This window comes from Poecilia latipinna, unplaced genomic scaffold, assembly GCF_001443285.1.
Source record: "Poecilia latipinna isolate Pla-1442-1.1 unplaced genomic scaffold, P_latipinna-1.0 Scaffold402, whole genome shotgun sequence".
NCBI classification, from domain to species: domain Eukaryota; kingdom Metazoa; phylum Chordata; class Actinopteri; order Cyprinodontiformes; family Poeciliidae; genus Poecilia; species Poecilia latipinna.
In genome coordinates, this window is record NW_015113018.1 from 22110 (window position 1) to 47467 (window position 25358).

The 25358-nt window shown below is 39.8% G+C and overlaps 2 protein-coding genes across 2 annotated transcripts; one reads left to right on the top strand and one right to left on the bottom strand.

Moving 5' to 3' along the window:
* Positions 1 to 1229: 1229 nt before the first annotated feature.
* On the bottom strand, positions 1230 to 4897 carry LOC106950459 (regulator of G protein signaling 9 binding protein). Its single transcript, XM_015037335.1, has one exon. It carries the CDS (start codon positions 2907 to 2909, stop codon positions 2172 to 2174), a length of 738 nt encoding a protein of 245 aa, XP_014892821.1. The 5' UTR covers positions 2910 to 4897; the 3' UTR covers positions 1230 to 2171.
* A 10266-nt stretch (positions 4898 to 15163) lies between these two features.
* Positions 15164 to 25181, top strand: zdhhc7 (zDHHC palmitoyltransferase 7). Its single transcript, XM_015037336.1, has 8 exons — positions 15164 to 15359; positions 16141 to 16234; positions 19620 to 19970; positions 20655 to 20779; positions 21102 to 21198; positions 21729 to 21810; positions 22320 to 22450; positions 22993 to 25181. Exons 3-8 carry the CDS (start codon positions 19626 to 19628, stop codon positions 23173 to 23175), a joined length of 963 nt encoding a protein of 320 aa, XP_014892822.1. The 5' UTR covers positions 15164 to 15359; positions 16141 to 16234; positions 19620 to 19625; the 3' UTR covers positions 23176 to 25181.
* Positions 25182 to 25358: the final 177 nt, after the last annotated feature.

Below are 25358 nucleotides of genomic sequence, written 5' to 3' on the forward strand. Positions count from 1 at the left end.
TAACAGGGTTAATTAATCTGCATAATGTGTTTGACTTTGTGACTAGAATTGAGGAAATAAAACATAATTTTGACATAATTTTCTAATTTATTGATTGGATTGACATGAAGGACAATTTGGCCATAATTAAACATGTTTCTTTGACATCCCTACATGTATCCAGCCTCTAACTGCTCTTTAGACACCGGAAGTCGCCCATGAGTTGATGAGGTGACTGTTTATATTAAGTAAGTGCTCATTTTAACAGAGTTCTCATTAGATTCCCAACAAACGGCTGCTTAAACAGATTATTGAGGAAATCATGTCAGCGAATACGGATTACTGGTTTGCATAGTAACTAACGAAAAGTGCCGCTCAGCTCATTTATCCCATGCAGCTTCCCTCTTTAAAATCATTACAAAAAGAACTTTGGAAAATTCTAAATTTAGTATATAATGATTAGAACCTACTAATGATAAAGAATGACAATAGTTATGCTGTCATAAAACTGCTTAGTTCTTCTCTGAGTGTCAGTTTTTAACTCATTATTTCAACGTCCTGAACCCAACACACATTAAAATCAATATTTCTTTAATCTTCAATATTACACTTGTTTTGTATCTTCACATGCAGTTCATTACTGGTCAAAAATTATTTCAATATCCCGAAAAACTAAACAAAACTAAATTTGTTGTTAAGGCTTTTTGACAAAGAAAGCAAATTATATGAGCACACTATTTCAGTCTTTTCCTTATTTTGTTTTTTGAGTGCATCAAATGTATCTACGTAGATTTTGTTTGAACTTCAAACATTCGGTGAAAGGCTTAATCCACGTTTGTAGATTAGAAAGTTAAGTGTCTATAGTCCACATCTATTTTTCTCCAGCTCACTAAGTTCATTGTGACCCGGGACAATCATCCCATCACTACTAGTCCCTCCCTGGTGCCAGTCCAGAAATACTTCTAAATACTCTTAGATTTAAAACTACTAAGAAGCTAAAGGAGCATCTGTGTCACTCTGCTTTCACGATAATTTAACACTAAGGTTGTTAAGTCTGAGACTAATCCCCTGCTTGAAATATCTCTAAGTTCATTGCAGGTATGTGTCTCTGTTTTTGTAGTGATCCAGATCTGACATTTATCACAACTAATGCTGGTGAGATTTTTCTCAAAGGCAACTGTCAAATGGCATACAGAGATTGTTTGTGCACCACCGGCGGAGCTTTCTCAAAACTGAATTCACATCTTCAAGAGTGTTTCAAAATTTTATTATAATAAATATACTAGATTGTATTTACATGACCTGAAACTGCTGTATAGATTGTATGTACAAATCTTCGATTCACAAGTTGCAATGTTTTTTTGTTTTTTTTTTACATTCAAAACTGCAAGAGAAAACCCTGAATAGAAACAAAGAGCAGGCTTTGCAGTGAAAAAAGGTGCAATAAGAAACGACTGTTCACATCTTGTCCTGTTTCTCACGAAGCCTCTGAAATTGGATGCAGTTGAGTTCAGTAAGATGCAGGCCTATTACAGTGCAATTGTAGAGATTATTATGGTGCATTAAAACTGTGCTGTCAGGACGGTGGAGCAGTGCAGATTTGTGCACCAACCTACCAAAGTGATGCGTAGGGATTAACTGCTGGCTCTAGCTTCCAAAGGCATAAACCTAATTTTAAGACGAGATGTTTCAACCTGCTTTGCGTGAACACACCTGACTGTTCTGGAGTGAAATCGAGACTTTAAAGCATCAGTCAGATGGACATCAACCGGGATACTTAACCATCGGCTACATTTACGCTTGAGCTTTTCCACTAATCCACTTGGATTACGTGTTGTGCATATCCCTCTGATGGCCAGACACTGTCACGTAATTTTATGACTTTTTTTTTTCCTCCCTTCCAAAAATACATGACCTATTGCCCCCTCCAAATGCCTTTAAGGACCAATGGTCGTTCTCTCCGCAGGCTCACGTTGTCTATAATATTTTAGTAGCCTATGTTTTATCAAGTGCAACTCCTCAGATCCACCAAATACATTCAAAAATCCAAGAAAGATTTAAAACTTTGGGTAGGAACATTTGTTTTTTCACCCCCTCTCTGTCTTGTAGAGCTCTTGCCTTTTCACATGGATGTCTCCCGTGGAAAGCCGAGCAGGTGTCCTTCAGGGCTCTGCTGTTGCTCAGACAGTTCACTACATATTGACAACTAAATATCCTAGAACCAGAGCGACTGCCACGATGACAAAGAACACCACCACGGCGCCGATCGACCCAGAACCCCCCTCCCTGCCGCCTCCACCTTCATCGTCTTTGGGCTCCTCTTCGCAGATGGAGATGACACCCACGGAAGAGTTCCCCACGCTCATGTTGGACTTGAGCTCGGCGCCCGCTTCTTGTTTCGCCACCACGGCCCACGGCGCCACCTGCACCTTCATCTCCATCTCCTCCATCATCTGGCTCACCTGCGTGATCTCGGTCTGCAGGTCCCTGAGGTCCGCCGTGTCGATGTTGCTGTCGGCCTCGTACTTCATGTTCTGGACGCTCATGGCCCGGGCGGCCACCGCATTCGTGCTGCCGGTCATGCCCGTCTGGATGAGGTGCCTGGTGGGCACCTTGAGGGGGAAGTCCTGCCCTATCTCCAAGGATCTCTTCATGTCCACCTCCAGGAGCTCCATGCTGCTGGAGAACAGCACCCAGAGGCGCTCGTACTCGGCGCGGTCCTCCTTGCTGATGGTCTTGTCTTTGAGCAGGGTGGTCAGTTTAGTCCTGTTGGCCACGGCCAGCTCCTGGGCCTTTTTGCGGGTCTTCTTTAGCTCCTCTCGCAGGTTCTGGGAATCCGATGTGCTTCCCAGAGCGATGACCAGATGCCTGTAGCAGGCTGTGACTTTGTTCAAAGCATCCAGCATTGTTTTGCACTCCTCTTTCCCCATCACTGATTGGGGGGGGGGGGGGATTGCAAATACCCCCTTTCAAAAAAGGAAAAAAAAAAACCAAAGGATCTTTGGAGGAAAAGGCGAGGTTAGTTGCGGTGCTTTTGTCCCTCTCTTCAGTTCAGTTTCCACGGGAGCACACCGCCCGCTCTACAAATCCACACAGCGCTCCAGCCAGAGGAAATTCATCTCTATCCATGCTCCCCCTGTGTACGAGCAGGCACACAGAGCGGCTTAGAAATTAATGCTTCCGTCACCTAAAAGGCTTTGGGTGACATTTGCTCTTCCTCGTCACGGGACCAAAACGGCACCAGAGCCCGTGTATCCTGCAGAAAACGAGACGAAACTGGTGCGAAACAACCCGATTCTTCTGAACCCGTGATCCAGAATCAGCTACAGGTGCCCCGACATCCGCCTTACTGCGCGATGTCTCCCTCCCTCCGTCAGTGTTCGGAAATAACGCGCAGGTTGGGAGTCACTGGTGTTTTCATTCAGTGTTACGAGGAGAGGAAGCCGAGAGGAACCCACCAGGAGGAGCATAGGCAGCCATCGCGCCTCGACTCGGCGCTGTTTATCTGCGTGGGGAGCTGTCCACTTCAGCACCCTGTGGTTGATGTTTAAATACCAGCGAGCGCCTTCTGTGGTCACATGTAGGCACAAAACAGCGCCATTCAGAAGGCAGACAGGGCGACAGGGAAGCTCCTCTCCCATTGGTTTGATCACAGAGGCATCTGCTTCGGCCGCGTCCTGCCATTGGCTGCTCTGTGCGTGAAGTGGAAAGCCATCATCCATCTTCAACCATCTGGATTCCTGCATATTACCATCTACTGTCCAAGACGAGTTAAACAATCGGATTTTTTCTCTCTCTCTCTCTTGATGAATCTTTGCTGAATTAATGTGTAACAGAGATTATAAATATACACAGCCGCATCTAAAAAATAAAATAAAATAAATATCAACAGTCTATCTATATACATCTATGTATTTCAGAAATCTAATTCAGAAAGTGGACGATTTTCAGTTTTAGCGATTAACATCAACCGTTTTTAGTAAGTATTAAGCTAATGTTTTAGAATGCGATTAACAATTAAATAAGAGTCACACTAAAAACTAAGTCTGGAATTAAGATGCTCTCAAAAAGAGACAGATTTCAACCAAAATAAATGTGTTAAATGGTGATATTTTGCGCTTTATAACTAGGAAGAGATGCTTTGTTTTTACTGTATATGGACAGAAACACAAACAGCTAATGCTAAGAAAGGCAACTTTAGCTAGATGGGTCTCCTATGGTTTACTGTTTAACTTCTATCTACCCTCTGATTTCTCATCCTAATAGCACTGTAGCCTTTAGGAGGACATATAGAAAATATTACAAAGCAACTGACCTAAACCTATGTTTGTATTTTGTTTGAACCACAACAGATGGACAGAGACGAAGCTTCCTAAAAGCTTTGACTATAAGAAACTTAAGCATAACTGTGTTGTGCTTTGGAGTACAAAGCTTTGGTTCAAGAGTCTGGATTCTGGGTGCTTCAGTTTGCAGATTGTAATTTGTCTGCGGCATCTTTTTCATAAAAGGAAGTTATCAAATTTGCCAATTCATAAATATGATATTGCTACCGCTACTATCACTACAACTACTGTTCATATTAATGTTTATTACGTTTGTTTGACGGAGCTGAAGTTGGTTTCAGATTCCGGCTTCTGATTCTGGAAATGGCTAAAGGGCGGCCCCACCTAATTTTTCACTGCCGTCTGCATCTTTAAAAAAACTACAACACCTAGACTCTTCAAACATGGACTGGATTCGTCTGATCTATTAGCAGGATATTTAAAACCATGTTTTGGATTTATGAAGCTTTTTTCTGATTTGTGAAACCTCAATAAGGGATCATTTTTGCCCCTGTTTTTCTCGATCTCGGTCAAACTAGAACTACTCTAATTCCAAAACTACAAAACCTAGACGCTTCAAACCTGGACTAGATTATTCTCAACTAGTAGCAGAATATTTAGAACCATGTTTTGATTTGTGAAAGCCTTTTTTTATTTGTGAAACTTCAATAAAGGTTGATTTCATCACTCTTTTTGGATCTCGAACTGCTCCAGCTCCAAAAATACACCGGAGACAGACATGATTACACCATTCTCACGAATGAAATCAGATTAAATAGTATTACTTGAGTCCTCTGTGATTAAGTAGTAGTTTTCAAAGAACTTTTTTTTTTTACTCTTACTTGAGTCATTTTCACTTGAATGCAATAGTTCGATACTCAACCAACCTCTCTGGCCATGATGAATTTAAACACAATAATCATAATAAGTGATTTTCATATGTTAATTTTCACATTACACATCACACACTCATTACACATAGACTGACAGACTCACTATTAGCCCTCACTTCATGTGACTAACAATTAGTCTGCAGTGATTACTTTGTGAGATGCCACAACTAATGCAGGTTTTATAGGCCAGCATGATGCCAGCTGCTGCGCACACCATCGGCTGGATAATGTGTTGTTAGTAAGTTGGCTCCTGCTGTGCTAGGATGTGCGAGACAGATAAGAAGGCTGTATGGTGTTTGCCAGCTTCGCTCTTTTTGCATTATTGAAGTGGATGGGGCCTAATGATGCAGTGACAGCACTGGAGAGCTAATGGACTAAAGAGCAGGGTATGCCACAAGATGGAGTGAGGAAGCTCGCTGTTACCTTCGGATGACTTCTGCTGTGACAAACGATTTTTTTTTCTTATCTTTGCTTGCTCTTGGAAACATAAAACTCTTTGCTCACTGAAACTGTATGCACATTGCTCACACATCACGATATAATGTAAAAAGTCGTTTTTACATTACAGTGCTGAGTTAAGAAGAGAAAGAGGTGTGCAGAGGGAAAAGATAAGACCTACAGACTGTAAACAACTGTGAATATGGGATCTAAATACTGTAGCCTTTACACAGAAAGGTTAAAGGAATAAAGCCAGAAGTCTCTGTCTATTTTCCTGTAATGAGATTGAAGATAAGCTGGTGTGTTAGACACCAATGTGTAGCATGAGTTAAGCATATGGTGGTCTGACTGCTTTCTGAGTCAACGCATCATGGAAAATAAGATTTATTTTCTTATTATTTTCTGTGCAAGAGCACAGAAACACTATACAGATACAGAAACTCTGCACCAAGAACCCTACAACATGTTAGTCATACTTTTACTCTGACTCAAAGAATAACATTTCCAAACAAATTTTACACTTAAATTTAATAGTTGCTTCTCTACTTGTCAGTGATATGATAGAAGAGTTCTCTTAACACAAAATAAAGTAATTTGCTTCATTTCATTTTCACAAAAGTAACAGACCGCTGTCAAGCATGTAAACTCTTGTCTCACATGTGGCTCTTAACGTCACACCCAAGTTCTGCTTGATTAAATTCACTTAAAGCAATGGCCGTCTTTTTCAAATCAGAGATTTAGGTCAAGCCTTTTCAAATGTGTGCCAACACAATGCCAGTATGTGAAGACATCAGCAATGTTTATAGCGAAGCAGTGGCTGCTGCCCATCCCACCGAGAAAAGTTATAAGATCATTCGTTTAACTCCATCAGTCAAGTGGAAAACATTGAGACTGTTCTCTATTATCTCCCAGAAGTGTTATAATACAAAATTCACCCAATCATTAGGTTGTGCAGTTTTTAGGGAAAACTCAAATAAGGCATGAGGAAAATTTCAAAGTGTACAAGCTTTATCCCGAACAGATCGCCAGACAATTACAGGACAGAGACACACAGGTGAAACAACCTTGCAAGCACATGTTCATACCTCAGGACTTGCAAAATTAACGCAGACTAAATAACTTAACAGTCTTGTTTTAAAATGGTAAGAGGTTCCTGGAGTGCCTGGATAGAACCCAAGTGTGTTCAGTAAGAAGACGGCTGCAAACCTGGGACCTTCTGGCTATAAAGCAGCCTTTGGGCCACCATACAACCCATCCTCCTGTCAACTCTAGGACATTGGTTTAATTAATATATTCATTCAAAAACAATAAGACACCTGAGATCTCCTAAACATCTCTGCTGCTTGCAGTTTCGTTCTACTCATCATTAAGAGTCACAGAAGGAAGGATTTAGCAACATTAATAGTTCAGTTTCAGATTATTATAAATTTGGGAACATATTTTCCTGCTTAAAAGTAGTTTGTTCCGTTGGCAGTATGTAAAGAACTGAGTACTTAAAGCTTAATAAGCCTTGCTCACCAGATTTTCTTCTGTCCTGGCTGATTGGATTGAGACCTCATGTGAACTTACGTCTTCACGTCTTGCCTATGGGTGTAGGAGTTTTAATCACGCCTTTGCTTGGACAAAGAAGGATTTTGTCCTGTACCGTACTATGTGAAAGTCTTCAGCTGTTTCCCCAAATCATTTTCTCCCAAGAAACTATTAATTCACATGTTCATGATCTCATTATTAATGTATATTCACTTTATGAAAAATGTATACAGGCAAAGTTTTTTTCTCTATTCCAGCACATATGTCACTTCATGCAGTCGGCGCTGGAAGCCATTGTGTCAGCATAAAAGTAAATGTTTTTTTAAAATATGTTAAACTGTATTTTTAACCCAGTACATGCTACAAAAGCATGCTTTCCTCCTCAATGCACCTTTTTCTTCTTACATTTTTATCACCTATTGAAACTGATCCTGCCGCACTTTCGAGTGTGTCTCAGGGTCCAAATGGGACTTCACTGCTCAGTGAAGACATGCCGTGACACCAGGAGCAAAGTATTCATGCGAAAGCTGAACAAAAGCATCTGCAGTCTCAAGATTGATGCCGTAAAATGGTTCAAACTGTAATCCAGATTAGCACATTTCTGAAAATCCCTGGATTATTAGTGTAATACGCACTAATGTATCTTTTAATGGAGAAAAGTGTATGGCTTGCATTTTTCTTCCTATGGAATCAATGTTTTTAGGCAGGAAATGGTGCTAAAAACATGAATACGCTTGTATCAAAGCTCACTACCTCTGTGTAAATCCATTGGAGGGCCTTTTAAAAGCCTTGTCAACTCTTTTGATAATCCAAGGAGTTAAACTTTTGCTCTCACTTTAGTCAAATGTTGCTTTCTGCCAAAGATAAAGAGAACAAGGCTTTTTACTATGGATCTATCATCTGTTTGCTGAATCTACGATCTGACCATGCTGGTTAAAAAATATCCACAAGAAGATTCAGACTTGTAATGGAAACAAATCTGTCAGACATGAAGACAAGGGTGAAAATATATTCAGGTCAGATGATAATGTGCAAGAATGTCATACGACATTGGGGGTTTTATGATTCACTTTTGTGGCAGAAAAAAAAATACATCAAAGCATTATTCACATGTTTTCATTAATGTCTCACCCTGTGGAAAGTCACTCAGTAGTATTGATGTTTTTTCTTCTTTATCCAGTCCACAAATGGGCCTTTTGAGTTGTTTTTGGGGGAGGATCTTTGTCCTTCTTAAAAACCCAAAAATGTCAAAGTTTCCAGTAGGGAATCTAAGAGGGAATCCTTCTCTATTATTACATTGTCCAGATAGATAGATAGATAGATAGATAGATAGATAGATAGATAGATAGATAGATAGATAGATAGATAGATAGATAGATAGATGGATGGATAGATAGATAGATAGATAGATAGATAGATAGATAGATAGATAGATAGATAGATAGATAAAGTCATGATCCTACACTGTTCTTCGTTTTAAAAGTCTCATCATAACTAAATATCTTTGTCCTTGTAACCAAAAACTGTCTAATCTAATCAGAAAGTGTTTCAACAGAAGACATTTGACTTGTCCCTGTGGTCAGTTGCAAGATTCAGGCAAACATTAAGGAGTCCATTTTTGAGCAGTTGTCTTCACTGAGTCCCCACGACTTTTCCATTATCCTGAGTATTGGTTGATCAGATGAGTATCCAGGTATTTGATAAAGTTCACTATATTTTCAAACCCCTGTAACAAATTCTTGTTTTAATCATCACTTGAAGTGATGCGGTTGTAATTGTTTCACTGTGGAAATAAAATAGCTCAGACGAGTAACGGAATGTCCAAAGTTAAACTCACATTCATGCCAGTAATGTATGCACTTAAACGTCTGCCTAGAATCATAGCAGCAATGATTATTCCGAGTTCAGCTGTCAAAAATACAGTTTCTTAAAGTCCTCAAATGCACCAGTCAAACCTTGAAGGCCAGACCAAGGTGTAACATCTTAAAATAGGAATCAGCAAATGGATTGTCTCACTCTGCATAACTAATTGAAGCATTAAAAAACTCGGTGTGTTCCTGATACAGCGAGAGAAAGAAATCCTTTGAAAGCCAAAGATCACATGAACTGGACTCAGATTGGAATTACTGCACATTCCAGCCTGTTTAAAGCGATTCAGCAAACCTAAGAGAACATACAGGTTGAAAGATGAGATCAGAGATGAGAGCTGTTTGTAAAGCTAAGATGAAAAAAAGAAAAGACTCAGACAGTCAGAAACATGGAGACAAGGCAGTGAGAGAGGATGAGTGCAGAGCAGAGACAGAGGAAGTCAGTCTTTGTTGAATTATTGATTATCTCATCTACTATGTGCCCTCGTACTCACTGCACATTGTGGAGCCATGAGTCATGCCTTCACAGAGGTGAGGACTCTTTACTTAACCTTGACATACAGACCTATGTCTATCTGCACACAGATGTTAGTGCAGAGGGTATCAGGTTGACTGACAGTGATTTATTTATGAAAAGTCACAAGTTTGTCGGTTTTATTCTCATCTGAAGCCAACAGTTTGCACTAACATTTAATGATTTATACACTTTGAGGTCCTTTTTAGTCACACACTAATGCGTAGGTTTTGCATGCAAAATTATACCTTCACAAAAAGTAAGTGTACCTACCTGAGCCGAAAAAAAAAAAAAAAATTAAACTCTATGAAAAGGAAAGTTGAGCTCATCTTAAAAGCCTATAAAAACTACATACTTTGTATTGATTGCAACTAATGTGCTGCAGCTCTTAGTGATGCGTTGCTGGATGTGGAGGGCGTGTGTATCAGTGTGTGTGTGTGAGAGTAGATGATACAGACATGATTTAAAATCTGCTTTGCTCTCCTGAAGCTGCTGGTTTTTGCACTGACTTGTCATGAGATACGCTTCAGTCTACACTTAGCTTTAAGGAACACTACAGGCATGGAAAAAAAAAAAACAAGTTTCAAAGACTGTCGGTGCAGAACTGGAAACTTTATTTTTCCTAATATGATTGATGAAAATAAAAGGAACCCAATATACTGTAGCACCACATTTAGCTACAACAACTTGAAGTAGCTGCCTCACGTTGGCCTTTGTTATCCTCTCATGTTGTTGTGGAGAAGTTGTGATGTTTTCTTCTTCATACAGTGTTTCTGCAGCTTTTTGAAGGCTGATTACACAAATTCAGTCAGGTTCAGGTCTGGTTTGTTACTGGATCACTATGACACCTAGACCCACTCCTGTTCAGCCATTCTGTTCCAACTTCTCTGCCACGTTTGAGATTATTTTTCTGTTTCGGGACACGATTTGGTCCAAGCCTCAACTTCCACAGTGATGTCCTCACTTTTGATTTTAAATTACATACTATAAAGTACAAAAGCATTCATAATCTGTACACTGACTGTGAGGCTGAGGAGCTGCAAACATCATCGTCATCACTTCTCCACCACTGGTATAAAGGGATTGTGCTGATAATCACAAGAACTTGCAGCGCATTTTCCCTGCACCAACAGTCATGGAAATGTTTTCTTTTCCCTAAACTGCGTAGGCCTTCCTGTTCCAGCTTGTTCCGGCTCTTTTGTCGTAACTGAAATACAACAAAGTGCCACAGATCTTTTCACTGAGCTTGCAAACATAAAATAAAAAAAAGGATTTTTCCCCTTTGAAGCATTTAAAGTCCAGCCTACGAGATAAACAAAAGCCTAGATTTCCATGAAAAGGAATTATAATTAGTAGGCTTGCTTTTAAAGCATGAACACCTTTTTAACCATTTAGCTGAACAGCGTAAGCCTTTCTGATGTGCTACAGTAGTTCCACAGTTTGGCTGTGGAACTACAGCCAAACTCAGATGAGCCACAATGATCCATGACATCTGTTGGGTCAAGGCTTAGCTCTAATCCCATCCCATCAAGGTAAACCATATGAGGTGAGCTGCAGACAACCCAGGCGAGGTTTGGCAAGTGTGAAAAGCAAGAAGAAAAAAAAAAAGAAAACAGATAAACAACAACAAAATGCTAACATTTGTGTCAGTTACTCTGCATGTTGCAATTTAAAATTATTCGGAAAACAGCTATTTGGTATCAGCCTCCTTTCAAATCCCAAGCCTTTTGTTCTCTGTTTTACATGATAGTCTCTAATGAAAACTAAAGTCCTCATAGCAAAAACTCCAGCTTTTCAGCCTGTGATCTTTGTGTGTGAAGAAGGTTCTTGCTGGTTCATTCCCTCCTTCCCTTTGAAGCCTTAATGCAGCCTGATCCATTGTACATTTTTCAGATGACAAAAACATAGCAATGAAAAGCCTGAACAAGTGCACTAAAAAGATGTCCTTCACTAGGCTTTTAAAAGACTACAACAGCAGTTGCATAGTTTAGGAGCTTCATGTTGGTTATAACTGACAACAGTGTAGCTATTGTTTGCTTTTTATTAATCCGTTTGGATGCTGCTGCCGCACGAAGAAGAAGATCCTCTGGTCAGCAGGGCGTGAGGTCTACGGACCTGCTGTCTCCTGTAACTCTTTCACCTGTAAAAAAGAAAACAAGTTAATCAATTGCCCTCAGAAAATCCCCACCACAATGCTTTGCGGTTTTATTCGCATGGGTGTGGCGACGCAGCAGAGATAAGCACGGGGAGTGTCAGAGGCCTCTCAATCTTGGTCAAGCCTCTTTATCGCCGAGGATAATTCTCTCTGCAGTCAAAGCCGCGGCTCTCCCACTTACATTAGAGTGAACAAGAGTCTGAATGCGAACGCGTGTCTTTGATATTCGAGAGCGACGACTCTGGTCTGCGTGAGATCAGTGAGGCGGAGATGTGCATTAGCAGAATTAAAACTTTTAAAAGAAGCAGGTCACGAGGCGATTGAACTTACAGTGCCATCTGCAGCTCCATAGATATGGGCTTTACGTGAAATGTTTTGTTATGATGCAAAAAAAAGTCAGTCAGAGATCGTTCACATTCATTTTATTTGCTTAGTTTAATTGATTTTTAAAACATATTTTGTTATTTTGTGCTGGAGATTGTAGGTAAACTAACTGAAAACGAAAGGCACTTGCAGCAAACATGCATGCGTGTTTGCAGGAGGCTTGTTTCAAGCGTCTCTCTGCTGGAAAACCTCTGACTCCAAGATATGAATCATCTCCTCAGAATCTTATGAAGCGTCTTAATCATCCAGCATTTTGAATTCAGGTGTCATGAGGCAGGAGAGTATTTTAAACATGCAGGTTAGTGGGTGACAGAGATCTAACACTTTTTTAAATGCTCCACGTCAAACCACACAGATCAGGCATAATTTACTGATTTTTCATTTATTGTGATTCCTGCTGAAGGGTGGAATGTACTCGGCAGAAAGCGAACTTTTTGTCCTCAGAGTTAATGTGTTTGAGGAAAGAAAAAGTGGTTTACCAAGGTGTTTGAGAAATGTTGACAAGGTGCAAAGATGCACTATGCTACGAAGGCAAAGTGATGCTAAGGCATTTTATTGCTTCTCAAAGGGATTTCGCAGTTCATATAACATTGGCTATTTTATACCTCTGCAACTTAACTAGAATTGACTCAACGTGAAACTGAAATAAAAAAAAAAGAATCATATGAAACAGTTGTGTTTCACTCAGAAAGCTCTCGCTCTTGATGATAATTGTCACAGTGAAAACTGAGCCTTCATGTCAGGAAACTGTCCTTAGAATAATTAGCTTCAGCAGCAATGACAACAGCAAATACTCAGAATGTAGCTGGAATATTTTTTGTTGTTAGATAATATATTTTGTACAAGTGAAAACGTTATAAAATATTATTTTAGCAGTGCTTGTTGGATGCTTACATCTACCATAAGTAAAAGAAGCAGACGTCTGAATATCTCTGGTTCAGATCAGAGAAAAAGAACAGAGAGGTAAGAAATGTCTGGGGAGCGCTCCAGACATCAGACATCAGCCCTGCAGAAAGCATTTAAAACGAATGTTTTAGTCAGCTTATGGCTCAAAAAAGGGAAAATATATTTGGAATATAAAACCATGCAGAGGCATATCGTTCCAGTCAAGGTAGTCGGGACGGGCAGGACTGTTCATAATTTAAAATGTTTGCTGCAAATCTTTTTCTTTTTTTTTATAGAAGGTAAAACATTTCCCATGAATGTTTTTAGTGTAATTGTGTGTTGTATGCATTATTTGCATCTCTCCAATGTACTGTTTTTTCAATATTAATTCTCTCATATATTCCACTTTGTCATTACAGTGCAATTATAGCTCCACTTTGTTATTTATTTTAGCTTTTTCTTTCCTTGTCATTGTTCTCTTTCTTCTTTTCTTTTGTCTGCTCTTCTCTGCTCATCTCCTCTCTTCTCTCCGGTGCAAACCAAGCCTTGCATCCAGCTTTCCCATTTTATTCTTGCAACACAAAACACGAGCCCACACATTTGCAAGCAGACAGTCTGACGTCACACAGTCACTTAAAACCTCTGCTCTCCACTCCACTTTGTTTCACTTCATTTCCCTCCAAAAGCCTCCGTGTCAACAAAGGGTGGAAAGAAGTGCACCAAAACCCAGAGCTTCCAGACTTTGTGTTACACATCAGCAGCACTCGGCATTTATTATTGAATCACAGACAAACCTCCTGATTATAAGAGTTAAAATGAATTAAGGCTCTTTTTTTTTGTTCTACATATATTTATTGGTTTTAATGCTGTTCTTCAGGCATTTTCTAGATGTTTTTCTTTTTTTTTTTTTTTTTTTTCAGAAAGCTGGACCTGAAGAGCCTCAGAGAGTGTGCAGCAGGCGATAGTTTGCATGTAACCACTGCGGTGGCTGCCTGGGCCGTCACTCAGATGCTCATCTAGCCGTGATGGAGAGAGAAGCGACTCTGAAAATGGAAAAGGCTTCAGTCCCCTGATTCAGCCTTTAAGCTGCTTTAGAGGATTGCTGGGTATTTTTTCTCTGGCTCCCTCTAAAATAGACAGCTGATACTGGCTGAACCAGAACAGGAGAGGGCAGGAAGCTCTGAGAGCTCAGTGCGTGGTTGCAGACTCAGAGAAGAAAGCGTCCAAGCTGCTTTGTCTTGGCTTTATTATCTGCTCCAGGGAGACATATGACAAGAGGGGCCGCTGCCCCCACTGGGGAGGCTAATTGGGCATCTGTCCTCAGCTGATTAGAGACTTTGTTTGGGTCAATCCAAACATTTCACTGAATCAGTATTCTCTGTTTTGCAGTGGCATTCTCGGCGCATATCCAACAATACCGAAGAGGACTGGAAAAGTGGATGGCATTAATGTTTTAGTCTTGCAGCAAACAGGACGGAAACTGTTTTCTGCTTTGCTGAATTCCTCATGAATACTTTCATACCTTCTACAAGTTAAGCTAATAGTGAGAAGCAGCAACTTAAGAACGCAGTAAGCTTGGTTCCAGCGAGGCTGGAGAAGCTAAACAAAAAGCAAAATAAGAAATTATGGTATGATTTTTTTGATGCAGTGCAGACATGTTTAAAAAACATCAATTCAAGAGGTTAACTGTATGTGCTTAAGGTTGGCTCCATCTAATAAATGACTTTGGGATATCTTATGTTCATTCTAAAGTGTATGGGAATAAGATATGGGACAAATTAGCTTCACTGCAGTTTAGGTTTTCATATCTTTGTTTGTTTGTTTTTGTTTTATCAATTAATCTATTTTTTCCGTCCCTGGAGGCCCTAGGACTTAAAAGGAAATTTGCAGGAAAAAAAGCTATAATCTGGTGCCGTACATATTTTGTCTTTGAGCTCTGGTTTTATGTACATTGGCATATATGAAGAAACAAATAATTTTATGTGATTGTTTATTTAGTCTTTACTTCAGTTCAGCATTTTATATTTGACGTTTTGTCCTTTGGTTGAAATATGGGGTGCCGTTTTGTCTGGCAAAAATGTTACGAAATCTGTCCAATAGCGCCGGTCAGTGGACGTTTGACATTAATGCACTTTCGTATTTCACTTCTGCCTTTGAGCACAGGGTGGCGCTATTTGGAACGACATCACTCGCCGGAGAGTTGCGAATGACAGCGGGAAAAGCCGAAGCGAAGCCCCGGAAGCTTCGTCGTTACTGGTCACTGTCAGCCTGTTGTTTGAGCGATGTGCTCAATCTGCCGATGCTCCACTGTGTTGGCTGCGGGTTTAATATAAATGGAAATAGAAATATACTGATAAGGAGTTCCTCACGTATGAGGTAAAGTCGGCAAAGGTATGTAATTCAGCTGACAGTGTTGAGGTATTTGCATACACAGCTAGCACGCTATCGTTTGTTAGCTTCTTTCAGCGGCTAGTTAGCCAGCGAGATCCAGCAGCCAGCTCGGTGTGATGAGGGATATTGGGGCAGATGGAGACGTCTGGGCTTATCGCGTCTGAGAGAGCCCTTTCAGTTGTTATTAAAACTAACAGGAAGGGAAAAAAAGCAAATTCTGCCTATGACTTATTGAACATTACTCATACCTTTGCCACACCGACATCAGATGATATAACTGAAGGTGGTGATTAGGGAGCTCAGGTTAACTGGCTTCTTGGTTTATTATTACAAAGGTTATTTTGACTGACAATGAAAAAATAAGGAGGGAATTAGACCAAACCTTTAGCAGCAACAGGGTCTGTAAAACTTGAGCACAGTATTTGGGAGGGAAAAAATAGAAGAAATGCAGTGCCACCTTATTACGAAAAATGATGGGCGTGTTTCCTGAGTAGTTGGCAAATCCTACATGACATCCAGAGAGGAAGTCAGACTTCTGTAAATAGTGGTGATCTAAAATGAAAGCTTGAGCTGACTTCTTCAGTACAACGTTTAATAATGGTGTAGTTTATGGTGCTTTCTTTCTAAGATTTACTGACATATTTAGAAGTATTTAGTAAAAAAAAATGCTGACAGATATACGATGGTGTTGAGCTTCAACTAGTATTTTTACAGTAAATCTTCAACTTTTTGAAGGCATTTGCTCTGCAATGACACATTTTCCATTCTCTGTTCTTTTCAGGTCTCAGCCAACATTCCCATCTCTGCACATGAGCTTCTTCCTTAATGGTGCTCAGCACACCACAGCATGTTGTTGTAAAGCTCAGTAATATCAGGTATGTTGAAATTGACATTCTCACATTTCTTAAAACTACACTAGCTCTTTTTGACTTATTTAAAAGGTGGGGAACTTGCATTCCTTACTCTTAAGTGTGGCTTAGAAAAATTAAAACATGGGGAGATATATGAGACAGTCAGAAAGAAAAAGATTAAGTTCTTCTTAACAAATTCTGGCTTTGGTCTCACCTGTTGATTTAAATTTTTACCTTTCCGGTTTTTCTTAAGGACATACAATAACAAAGAAAAGTTGCTGCAGGTGAATACTTCCTTCATGAAGGAAGTATTGTTTTTAAATTGATGGTGTTACAAGTATCCTCATTTTACACTTAAGCAAAATGTGTTTATTTTAGCAAAAATCAAAAAGAACATTATATCACGGTAAATTCTAATTGTGTATGAGTTTAAAGACAAGAAATTGTGAATTATGATTTTTCACTGTTTGAATTACTGATTATCAATGAGAAATCAGGAAACTCGCTAATTTAATTGGTGCATCTTCAATACCTTAATATTTGATTTCTTGATGTGACTCTTAAAAATAAACCTCCGTTTGTATCAGAATTAAGGGAATTTTATTTGGGCAATAGTCTCTGGAAAATAAGTTTTTATTTGTTTCTTGGACTTTTTTTGCATGTAGTTGGATTAAGTTAAGCTATCAATATATGATTACATTCAATTTCTTTATAAAATATAAATTTACAGCAAATGTAACCTCAAGGGATTGGACAAGACAAACAAATCCAATGCACGATCCATTCCTAAAGGCGTCTCTGTCACAGACATTTCAGTTCAACTCTCGTTCTATAAAAGTGCAGTAAAAATCACTTTATGATACCAGATGATAAGCAGTTCTCTAAAAAAAACCCAGCTGCTTCTCCTGAGCAAGCAAATGGTAACAGTGGAAAAGAACAACTCCCTTTTAACAGGAAGAAACCTCCAGCAGAATAAATCGCAATTATAATTGTTGTTTTTTTCCATGTGGGCTGCTGTTTAATGAAAATATGTTATAGACGTATTGGATGTGCTGACATCAGCGATCTATTTTGTAAGGTAGTCTTGGCCAGATTGCTGGTTTTGAAAAGAAAATATGAGGGAGACAAATATGTTTTTCCCTGAGTCCAGTCAGCTGGACAGTCATTTAGTGGGACTTTAATCGATCCTTCTTGACTTCACTTCAAGAAAATCAATACTGTTGTACTGCGAAAAGTATCTTCTGATTCATATGTGGACAGTAAGAAGGAATTTACTGTAGTTTGTCGACTGGCCTTTTTTTTTTCCCTATTACTTATTTATAAGCAAAAAACTAATCTCGTTTTATTTTCCGTTTCCTTTTTCCAAACATCTAGAGGCCTGTCTGCCCCTCTTAAAACAAGCCTGGAGCAAAAGCTGATACGTGCTGCTGGGGAGTCAACGTTTCGGCATAAAATATGCGTCCCACATTAGTTACACAACTGAAAAGAAAACTCAGTGAAACAGCTGTTGAAAAATCCTTCAATACTCATTCCTGCTGTTCCTCATTCAACAGGAATATATAAGTTCTAATATATATATATATATATATATATATATATATATATATATATATATATATATATATATATATATATATATCACAGGTTATTTTAAAACAAAGGGTGGGGTCTGATGCAGTAAAACTGGTCTCACTAAGAGAACACCCACAGTCAGGTGTTAGGGAAACAAGACAAAAACCTTTCCATTTTGCAGAGGGAGTGAGTGGACGACAAGAGAAGCAAACATTTTTTTAGGCTGCTAGCTAAACGTTGACAACTCAGCACCAGCCGTGTCACTGGAAATGCCTCATTTACTTTAGAGAAATGAGCCGCATTTTGCTTCAGAGCAGCTGAATGCACCAGTTCACCAAACTAGAAGTTGTTTACAACTTAAACTAGTTTTTTTCTACCACAACTTTGGGCAGTTATCTAAATGATCTCTAATTAAAAAAAAAAGCAGGCCAAAATTTGCATGCATGTTGCATTTCCCCTGAAATTTGGTGGTTAGCTAATTCAGAAAAAGTAGTCGTACTATTTTAATGATGATTTCCACTGCTCCTGTTTTCTGCTAGTACGCATAATTATACAGACTATTACATTTGGGTAATTTTAAGTTTAAGATGTAACTTTTTTTGCAGGTTCCTTATTCTTTTTTTTTTTTAAATTGGAGAACGATAAAACATTTCTTTCCTGTTGTTTTTGACATAAATGCTAGTTTTGCTCAGATCCCAAAACGCTATGCAGCTCATATCTCCATTTAGTTCCTAAAAACATCAACAAATACAAACATCTGCAGTTGAGTTGTGCAGATCGGTTTCCCTGTGTGTATGAGATGATGTCAGACTTTTAAAACCTGAGCCTAGTTTTACTGCCGTGTCTAAAAATATTGACGGTTCTACTATGATTTCAAACCCTTTACCGCTTCCCAGACATGTCCTCATATTTTTGATAAAGAGTGAAATTAAAACAATGGAAAATTGGAATCAATATCGGTGTATGTGGCAGCAGCTGCTGTGTGTTTTGACAGTTAGAAAGGAGAAAGATGTGCCAACCTGTTCTGAATTTTGGGATTGGTTTATTTATTTATTACTAATATAAAAAAAAAAACAGTCTTTATTTGGTCTTCATCCTCTCCAGTTGTGGCACATGCTTGTGTGGATAAAATATTTACAACCTCGATTGATCCAACTTGACTGTTGCTGAAGCATTGCAGTTTTAAAGGAGATGTGAGAGTCATGAATCTGTTAAAGGAACATTAAATGTTGTTTTCTTTTTTATTTTGTAGAAATTGACAATGTTGGGGTTTTTTTTTCCCCTATGTTGTTACAATTTGAGTTTTGATGATGTTTTGATACAGATAGGTGGATGCTTTTAGAAATGACCTCTAAGTAAATTGCATTTCAGGTTTCCTCTTTTACTCTAGAAAAACCTGAAACTCTGTTTTATTCAGTTCTATGGGTCAATAACAATCAGGCCTGGCAGCAGCAGCAGCAGCTTATTATTAGCCCATATGAACTGCAGCCTTTGGATCAGTTTTCCAAAGAGACATGGGTATCCATTGATTGATCTTGAAGCTGCGGGCTTTATCTTCCTGTTTCTGCTGAATGTTACCCGCCGACCTTGGCCTGAAAACAAAAGTTAAAAGCTTTGGTGACTCAGGCTTCTGACAGGCGGAGCTGCAAGGCAAACTGAGAGCCAGTGACCATATTTTAAGCATTTCCAAAAGGTGTCAAATAAAATGACTTCAGTCCATTTCTGAAGACGACTTTCACTTAAGTAGTTTCATCTCTTGTTTTAATTACTTCCTTTATGTCAGTAGTTTGTCAAAATGAAGCCAGAAGACTAGAGTCAGTTTTTGTTTCTTCCACAGGGCACGATGCAGTCTTCAAACCACCGACTACGAGACATGGAGCAGCACCACCCGCTGCTGGCCGCCGGCGCAGACGTAGAGGCGGGCAGCCTGGGAGCCGGGGTGATGGTCGGAGGTCCAAACGCAGGGCACTCAGCTGGGAACCGCACGGTCTGGTTCATTCAGGACAGCTGCGGCATGGTGTGCGCCACCATGACCTGGTTTCTGGTCCTGTACGCAGAGTTTGTGGTGAACTTTGTCATGCTTCTGCCTGCCAAGAACTTCTGGTACTCTCTGCTGAACGGGGCCACCTTCAACTCGCTGGCTGTGCTCGCGCTGGCATCACACCTGCGCACCATGTTGACTGACCCAGTAAGGACTGTCACACTCAGTACAGTGGGAAGATATTAGAAGTATTAAACACTTGGATGCAAAGTGGAGCAAAGAAAGGAGTTTCAAATAGCGTATTACTGCACATGCAAAGGAAGGTATATACATTTATTCTGGTTTTTGCAGTCAGAGAAGAGTTTAAGTTACAGCTCCCGGTACAGAGCCAGTCACTTGCTCGTATAATGTGGGACACCGAGCTGGGAGTAGTTTGCAGTAGGATGTTCTCTGCATAGACTCTGGAGAGTAGCTCCTTTAACCAAGACTGCGTATCAGGGCTTCAATGTAATTCAACATCAGAGTTCACATCTTCACCTCTCTGATAAAAGAGGAGTTTTCACTTCATGAGTTTTTAACATTTCCCAGTCAGTTTATAGTATGTGTCAGAGACCGGAGAGAAAAGATGAGTTTATAAACAAGAGTTAAATTTAACAATTGAAGTTACAAAGCAGTTCAGACCTCAAGGGGCTGGGAATCTTTAGACACTTTTAGCTGCTTTAGTCAGAGGGATATGATCTGATATATGGGTAGCCAGGAAACAAATGCTGATATTAGACTTGTTCTCTTTAAGTTGCACCAGTTTTAATAGAGACATAAAATCACAACGTAATTTAATAAAATGATGCATCAACTGAAGTCAGTTGCCTTGCTGCCTTTGCCACATTTTAGGGTGCAGTTCCTAAGGGCAATGCAACCAAGGAGTACATGGAGAGCCTGCAGCTGAAGCCTGGAGAAGTCATCTACAAGTGTCCGAAGTGTTGCAGCATCAAACCTGAAAGAGCACACCACTGCAGGTGTGTGACAAAAGCTGTTTATCCTTTCTTCTGCCTAGCAATGGGATGTTTTGAAGCATTAATGCTGACAGCACTCAAACTGCAGCAGATTGTCAGTGTGGTCAACAGTTTTTTTCACAGACAGCAAATTTAAAAATTTAAAATAAGCTTTCACCTGCATCAGTTAGTCTCTGAACTAGTGCTACTCACACATACAAACTCTTTTGTATGTTGAAATTAAAATTGCTTAACCCAGCTAACTCAACAACATGGATATTTATTAAAGCTGTGTTTGTGAATATATTACTGTTTTCTCAAGCTAACCTGTGTGTCCTCCCTGCAGCATTTGTAAACGATGCATCCGGAAGATGGATCATCACTGTCCCTGGGTCAATAACTGCGTGGGAGAAAAGAATCAGAGATTCTTTGTTCTTTTTACTGTAAGTACACAGACGTTAAGGAAGGAAGTGGCAAGTCTTGCAAGAGGGTGTGACACAGATCGCCAGCTCTTTTGAAATGTTATCACTGCTGTAGTAAAGTGTGCATGTCGCTTGTTTTGATTCTTAATTCCTAAATATGATTAGGTTGTTTGAAATTGTCTGAGCTTATAACATTTATGATACTATGCTTATTTTGTGGAGGCAGAACCTCCCTTTGATCAGCTGAAGTTCAGAGCTCTGAGCTGTAGTGAAGAGCAGGAGCAGACCTACATTAAATGTGCACTCGCTGCCATCTGGGACTCCCTTGATAAGATCAGCACTTTTTATGGCTTCCCACCCTGACTGGATTTTTCTGAAGACAGAAAAATAAAGCTGCCATATATGGCTGAGTGTTGCAGCTCCCCCTGCCATCCACACTTTCATTGACTGAAAATGAAGCTATAAAACATTAACTTTTGTGTGAATTGTCTTATTTTTTCATGTAGAAATTTCATGTTTCTGTTTCTTTGTCCACTGTTTTTGCTCCACAGATGTACATAGCCTTGATTTCCGCCCATGCTCTGGGCCTCAGTGGGATGCACTTCTTCACATGTATTAAGGTGCAGTGGAACGGTAAGAACTCGCAAGATAAGTTTGCATTAAAAGACGTTTCAAAATGTGAAGGGAATTTAGAATTGCATCTTAAAATGCACAAGTGGAGATGCAGAGATCAGAGGAAATAAAGGGATTTCTCCTTCTTCTGCTCAGAGATCACCAGAATTGTTTCTCACAACCCTCATTCACTTGCTATTGCTCTTTATGCTTCACTGTGGTCTGCAGGAATGAATCAGCTCATTTTTTCGTATTAATTCAAATTACACTGCGTCTCTTGGCTGTGAAGAAAATGCTGTTCTTTTGCTTTGTAAACAATCTCTGCAGCCGACAAGATTGCTGAATGAGTTTTTCTACATCTGTCAGTAGATTACCAGCTCCCACTGCTTTATGAGGTGGAACCTCAACACTGTGTCTTCTATTCAGATATACACAGCCTGCTTTAAGCATAGCAAAAAACATTTCAGTCACTCCTCTACACTGTACGAACCTCTGATTTTTTTTTTTTTTTTTTTTTTTGTCCTGTTCAGAATGCAGTGACTTCTCGCCGGGGGTGTCGGTCTTGTTGCTGATCTTCCTCTGTCTTGAAGCCATCCTCTTCCTCACTTTTACAGCTGTGATGTTTGGCACACAGATTCACTCCATCTGCAATGATGAGACGGTCAGTATTCACGCAAACTCCGTCACCGTTTGCTGCTCTGGGTTTAGATTTGTGATTTCCGAGCTGGGTAGGCGTAAAGCTGGAAGGTTGACCAAACTATTAGTATGTTATGCACATATGCATAATTACACAGACTGATAAGAAGTCTGGATGAAACTTTAATTGCATATATTGCACTTGCCTTTTGTAAGTCTTTCTGTAAAATTTGTGATCTAGAATAATAAATGAAGTTGCTTAATAGTAGCTGTTTGGCGTAAAAAGTTGCAGTAGCGTCTGTGCTAAACTGGTGCACACACATACAAAACAAGCTTTGTTTTTAGGTTCTCAAGTCAGAATGACTGATTTCAATTTATATTTATTATTCAGATGCAGGTAAACAGGTATAAATAAATGAACTGAACATCCAGATGGGTAAAAGATAAGTATGTCAGGTTTCCGTTACGCTATTGAGGTTCTGTTAGGGGAACAGAAATGTTAGAAATTCACTTGAGATCATTTATTCACAATCTGACTCTTTCTGAACTGATTTCCATGTCTTCCAGGAGATTGAACGTCTTAAGAACGAGAAGCCAACATGGGAGCGTCACATGAGGTGGGACGGAATGAAATCTGTTTTTGGGGGTCCGCCGTCCCTTCTGTGGTGCAACCCATTCACGGGCCTGCGTCTGCGCCGTCTGTTGGTGGTGACCCAGGGTCGCCGCGGTGGCTCGGAGTTCTCCGTCTGACAAGCTGGGCAGTGATGGAGCTCACACACGTTGGCTGCCTAAAGCTGGATTTCTTGTTAGCCCGCCTGGCGGGGGCTCAGATGGACCGTTTCATCCAGAGAGAGCGCCTATGGAGGGGGTGACGCACAGGCTGCTACAGCAGGACCCTGGAGCATCACAACTCTTGACTCCCACCGGCTGTTTAACACCCAACACTATTTGTGTTGCTCTGCACTTGTGTTCCCAATAATCGGGCTGTTAGTCCTTTTCGCTTTGTTTGTGTGGATTTTGGAAAAGCACGAACAGAACTCGAGATTTTTCTTCCTCACAACGAAAAGTAATGTTGGAGATGCGAATATGTGATTTATAGCAAGCATCTTCGTCATAAGGGATGTGAACGGAGTTAGGTTTTATCGTCTCTGGAAGAAGGCAAAAGGATCTCAAGGGGAGAAATGCTCAGTACTCATCTGGAGTCAGACATGGGAACCACAGTCCAAGAAATGCACTACATAGTTTAAAACAGCCTGGTGTGTAGAGCACAACGAACAGCAGTGATTGAACTGTGTGCTCCAACATGCATGTACCAGTCAGTCAGCCTGGAAGTGGCTGTCTTTTAAAGAAACAGGCCATGGTGAACCCAAGCCTTATTTTTAGTCAAGAGGACCAAATGGCTTTTCTCCTCAAGTCGTCCTCTTCGTCTTGTAGTTCTTCTCTGAGCTGAATTTTTCTGTTTTTTTTTTTGTTTTTTTTGTGCTTACGGGAGCCTGTAAAAAATATTCCATCTTTGAGTGACTGCTGACGCCTTATCACCACGACAACTCCTCTCCAGCTCACCGTGACGACTCACAGGAGATGACTACTGCTGGTCTGGGTCCACGTTTGGATTAGAAAATCATTTTCCATGTCTATAGATTTGCAATTCATCCCTGCCTACATGCTGCTTAACGTCTCTGGAGCGTTTCTGAAACAAATGGTCAGATCACTGACATGCCTCCCTGTATTTTCATTACAAAATAATTCAGGCACTGGATTGAATGTTACCAAGTCTGAATTGTTTTCCTTTTTTTGTATTTTTTTTTTTTTTTTTTTTTTCGTTGTGCTGTGAACTGGAGGAGACTTTTCTGTGTGGTAGGATTATACAAGAACACGATAATGAGATTATGTTGCATTCAAACACTGAAAACAACCACTCAAGCTGTTCAAGACGGAGCCAAGTCTGAGACATGGCTGCTTTGCATGCTGCTTGGCAACTGTGTGGTACTTTTTTTGTTAAATGGTTCTTCTGAAAAACTAGCACAACATTATCGGGCGACAAAACCAAGCTTTTTTTTTATTTCATTACACAATCTTTAATGGTGAACCATAACTTGAGGAGCTCAACAGATTCTTTCAATGCCTTTTTTTTTTTTTTTCCACTCTACAAATTTAAACCCCTGCGATATCAGTCGGCAGAGCAGGAGTGTATCATAGCACTAAAGCTGTTAAAATGATCTATCGTGTTTGTGAAGACGCCCACCTTCACATTACCCTGTGGCAGGAGTGATCAGCCTGTACGCACTTGAGGCCAATGCTTCCTGAATTTTATAGTTAAATATTGTCTAAAACGATGGTGGTGCTCAAGTATTGTCAAATTAAATCTTTTAAGTCTCATATCTTTAGTTGTTGTTATTATATACTGCTGTCTGTTCTCATCTGTGGTAGTCAGGAAAGAAAAATCTCACCTGTTTACATATTAAAACCTCTGAGGACATAATGATTTTATTTTATTTTTTATGTTTTTAGGAAAACGCTGTCATAAGAATGTAAAAGCTACCTACGTCAGGCGAAGGGGACAGAACACTGAGCACACAGTGACATCAGGGGACTTTCCAAATACTGGCCTCTTGTTTCTCCGTTTATTTAGCTGCTCTGTAGGACGATCACAGCATAATGTTGGTATACTACTTGTTTATATTCAGAACTGTTCAAACAGCATGCTTAGTAAAAATTAATACAGCAAAAAAAAGTGTAGATTGGTAGAGATTTGAGAAAGAATCAGGAAATATGCTGTATTATTTGATGGGTCCACAAATAATGCTAATCAAGCAGCAATCGTTGCAAAATGACATTCAGTAACGAAAAGGTACTGTGTCACTAATCAACACAAAGTGTTAGAAGCAGTAGAGGCCAGTCAGGGCTATCAGCTAATCAAGAGTTAACATATT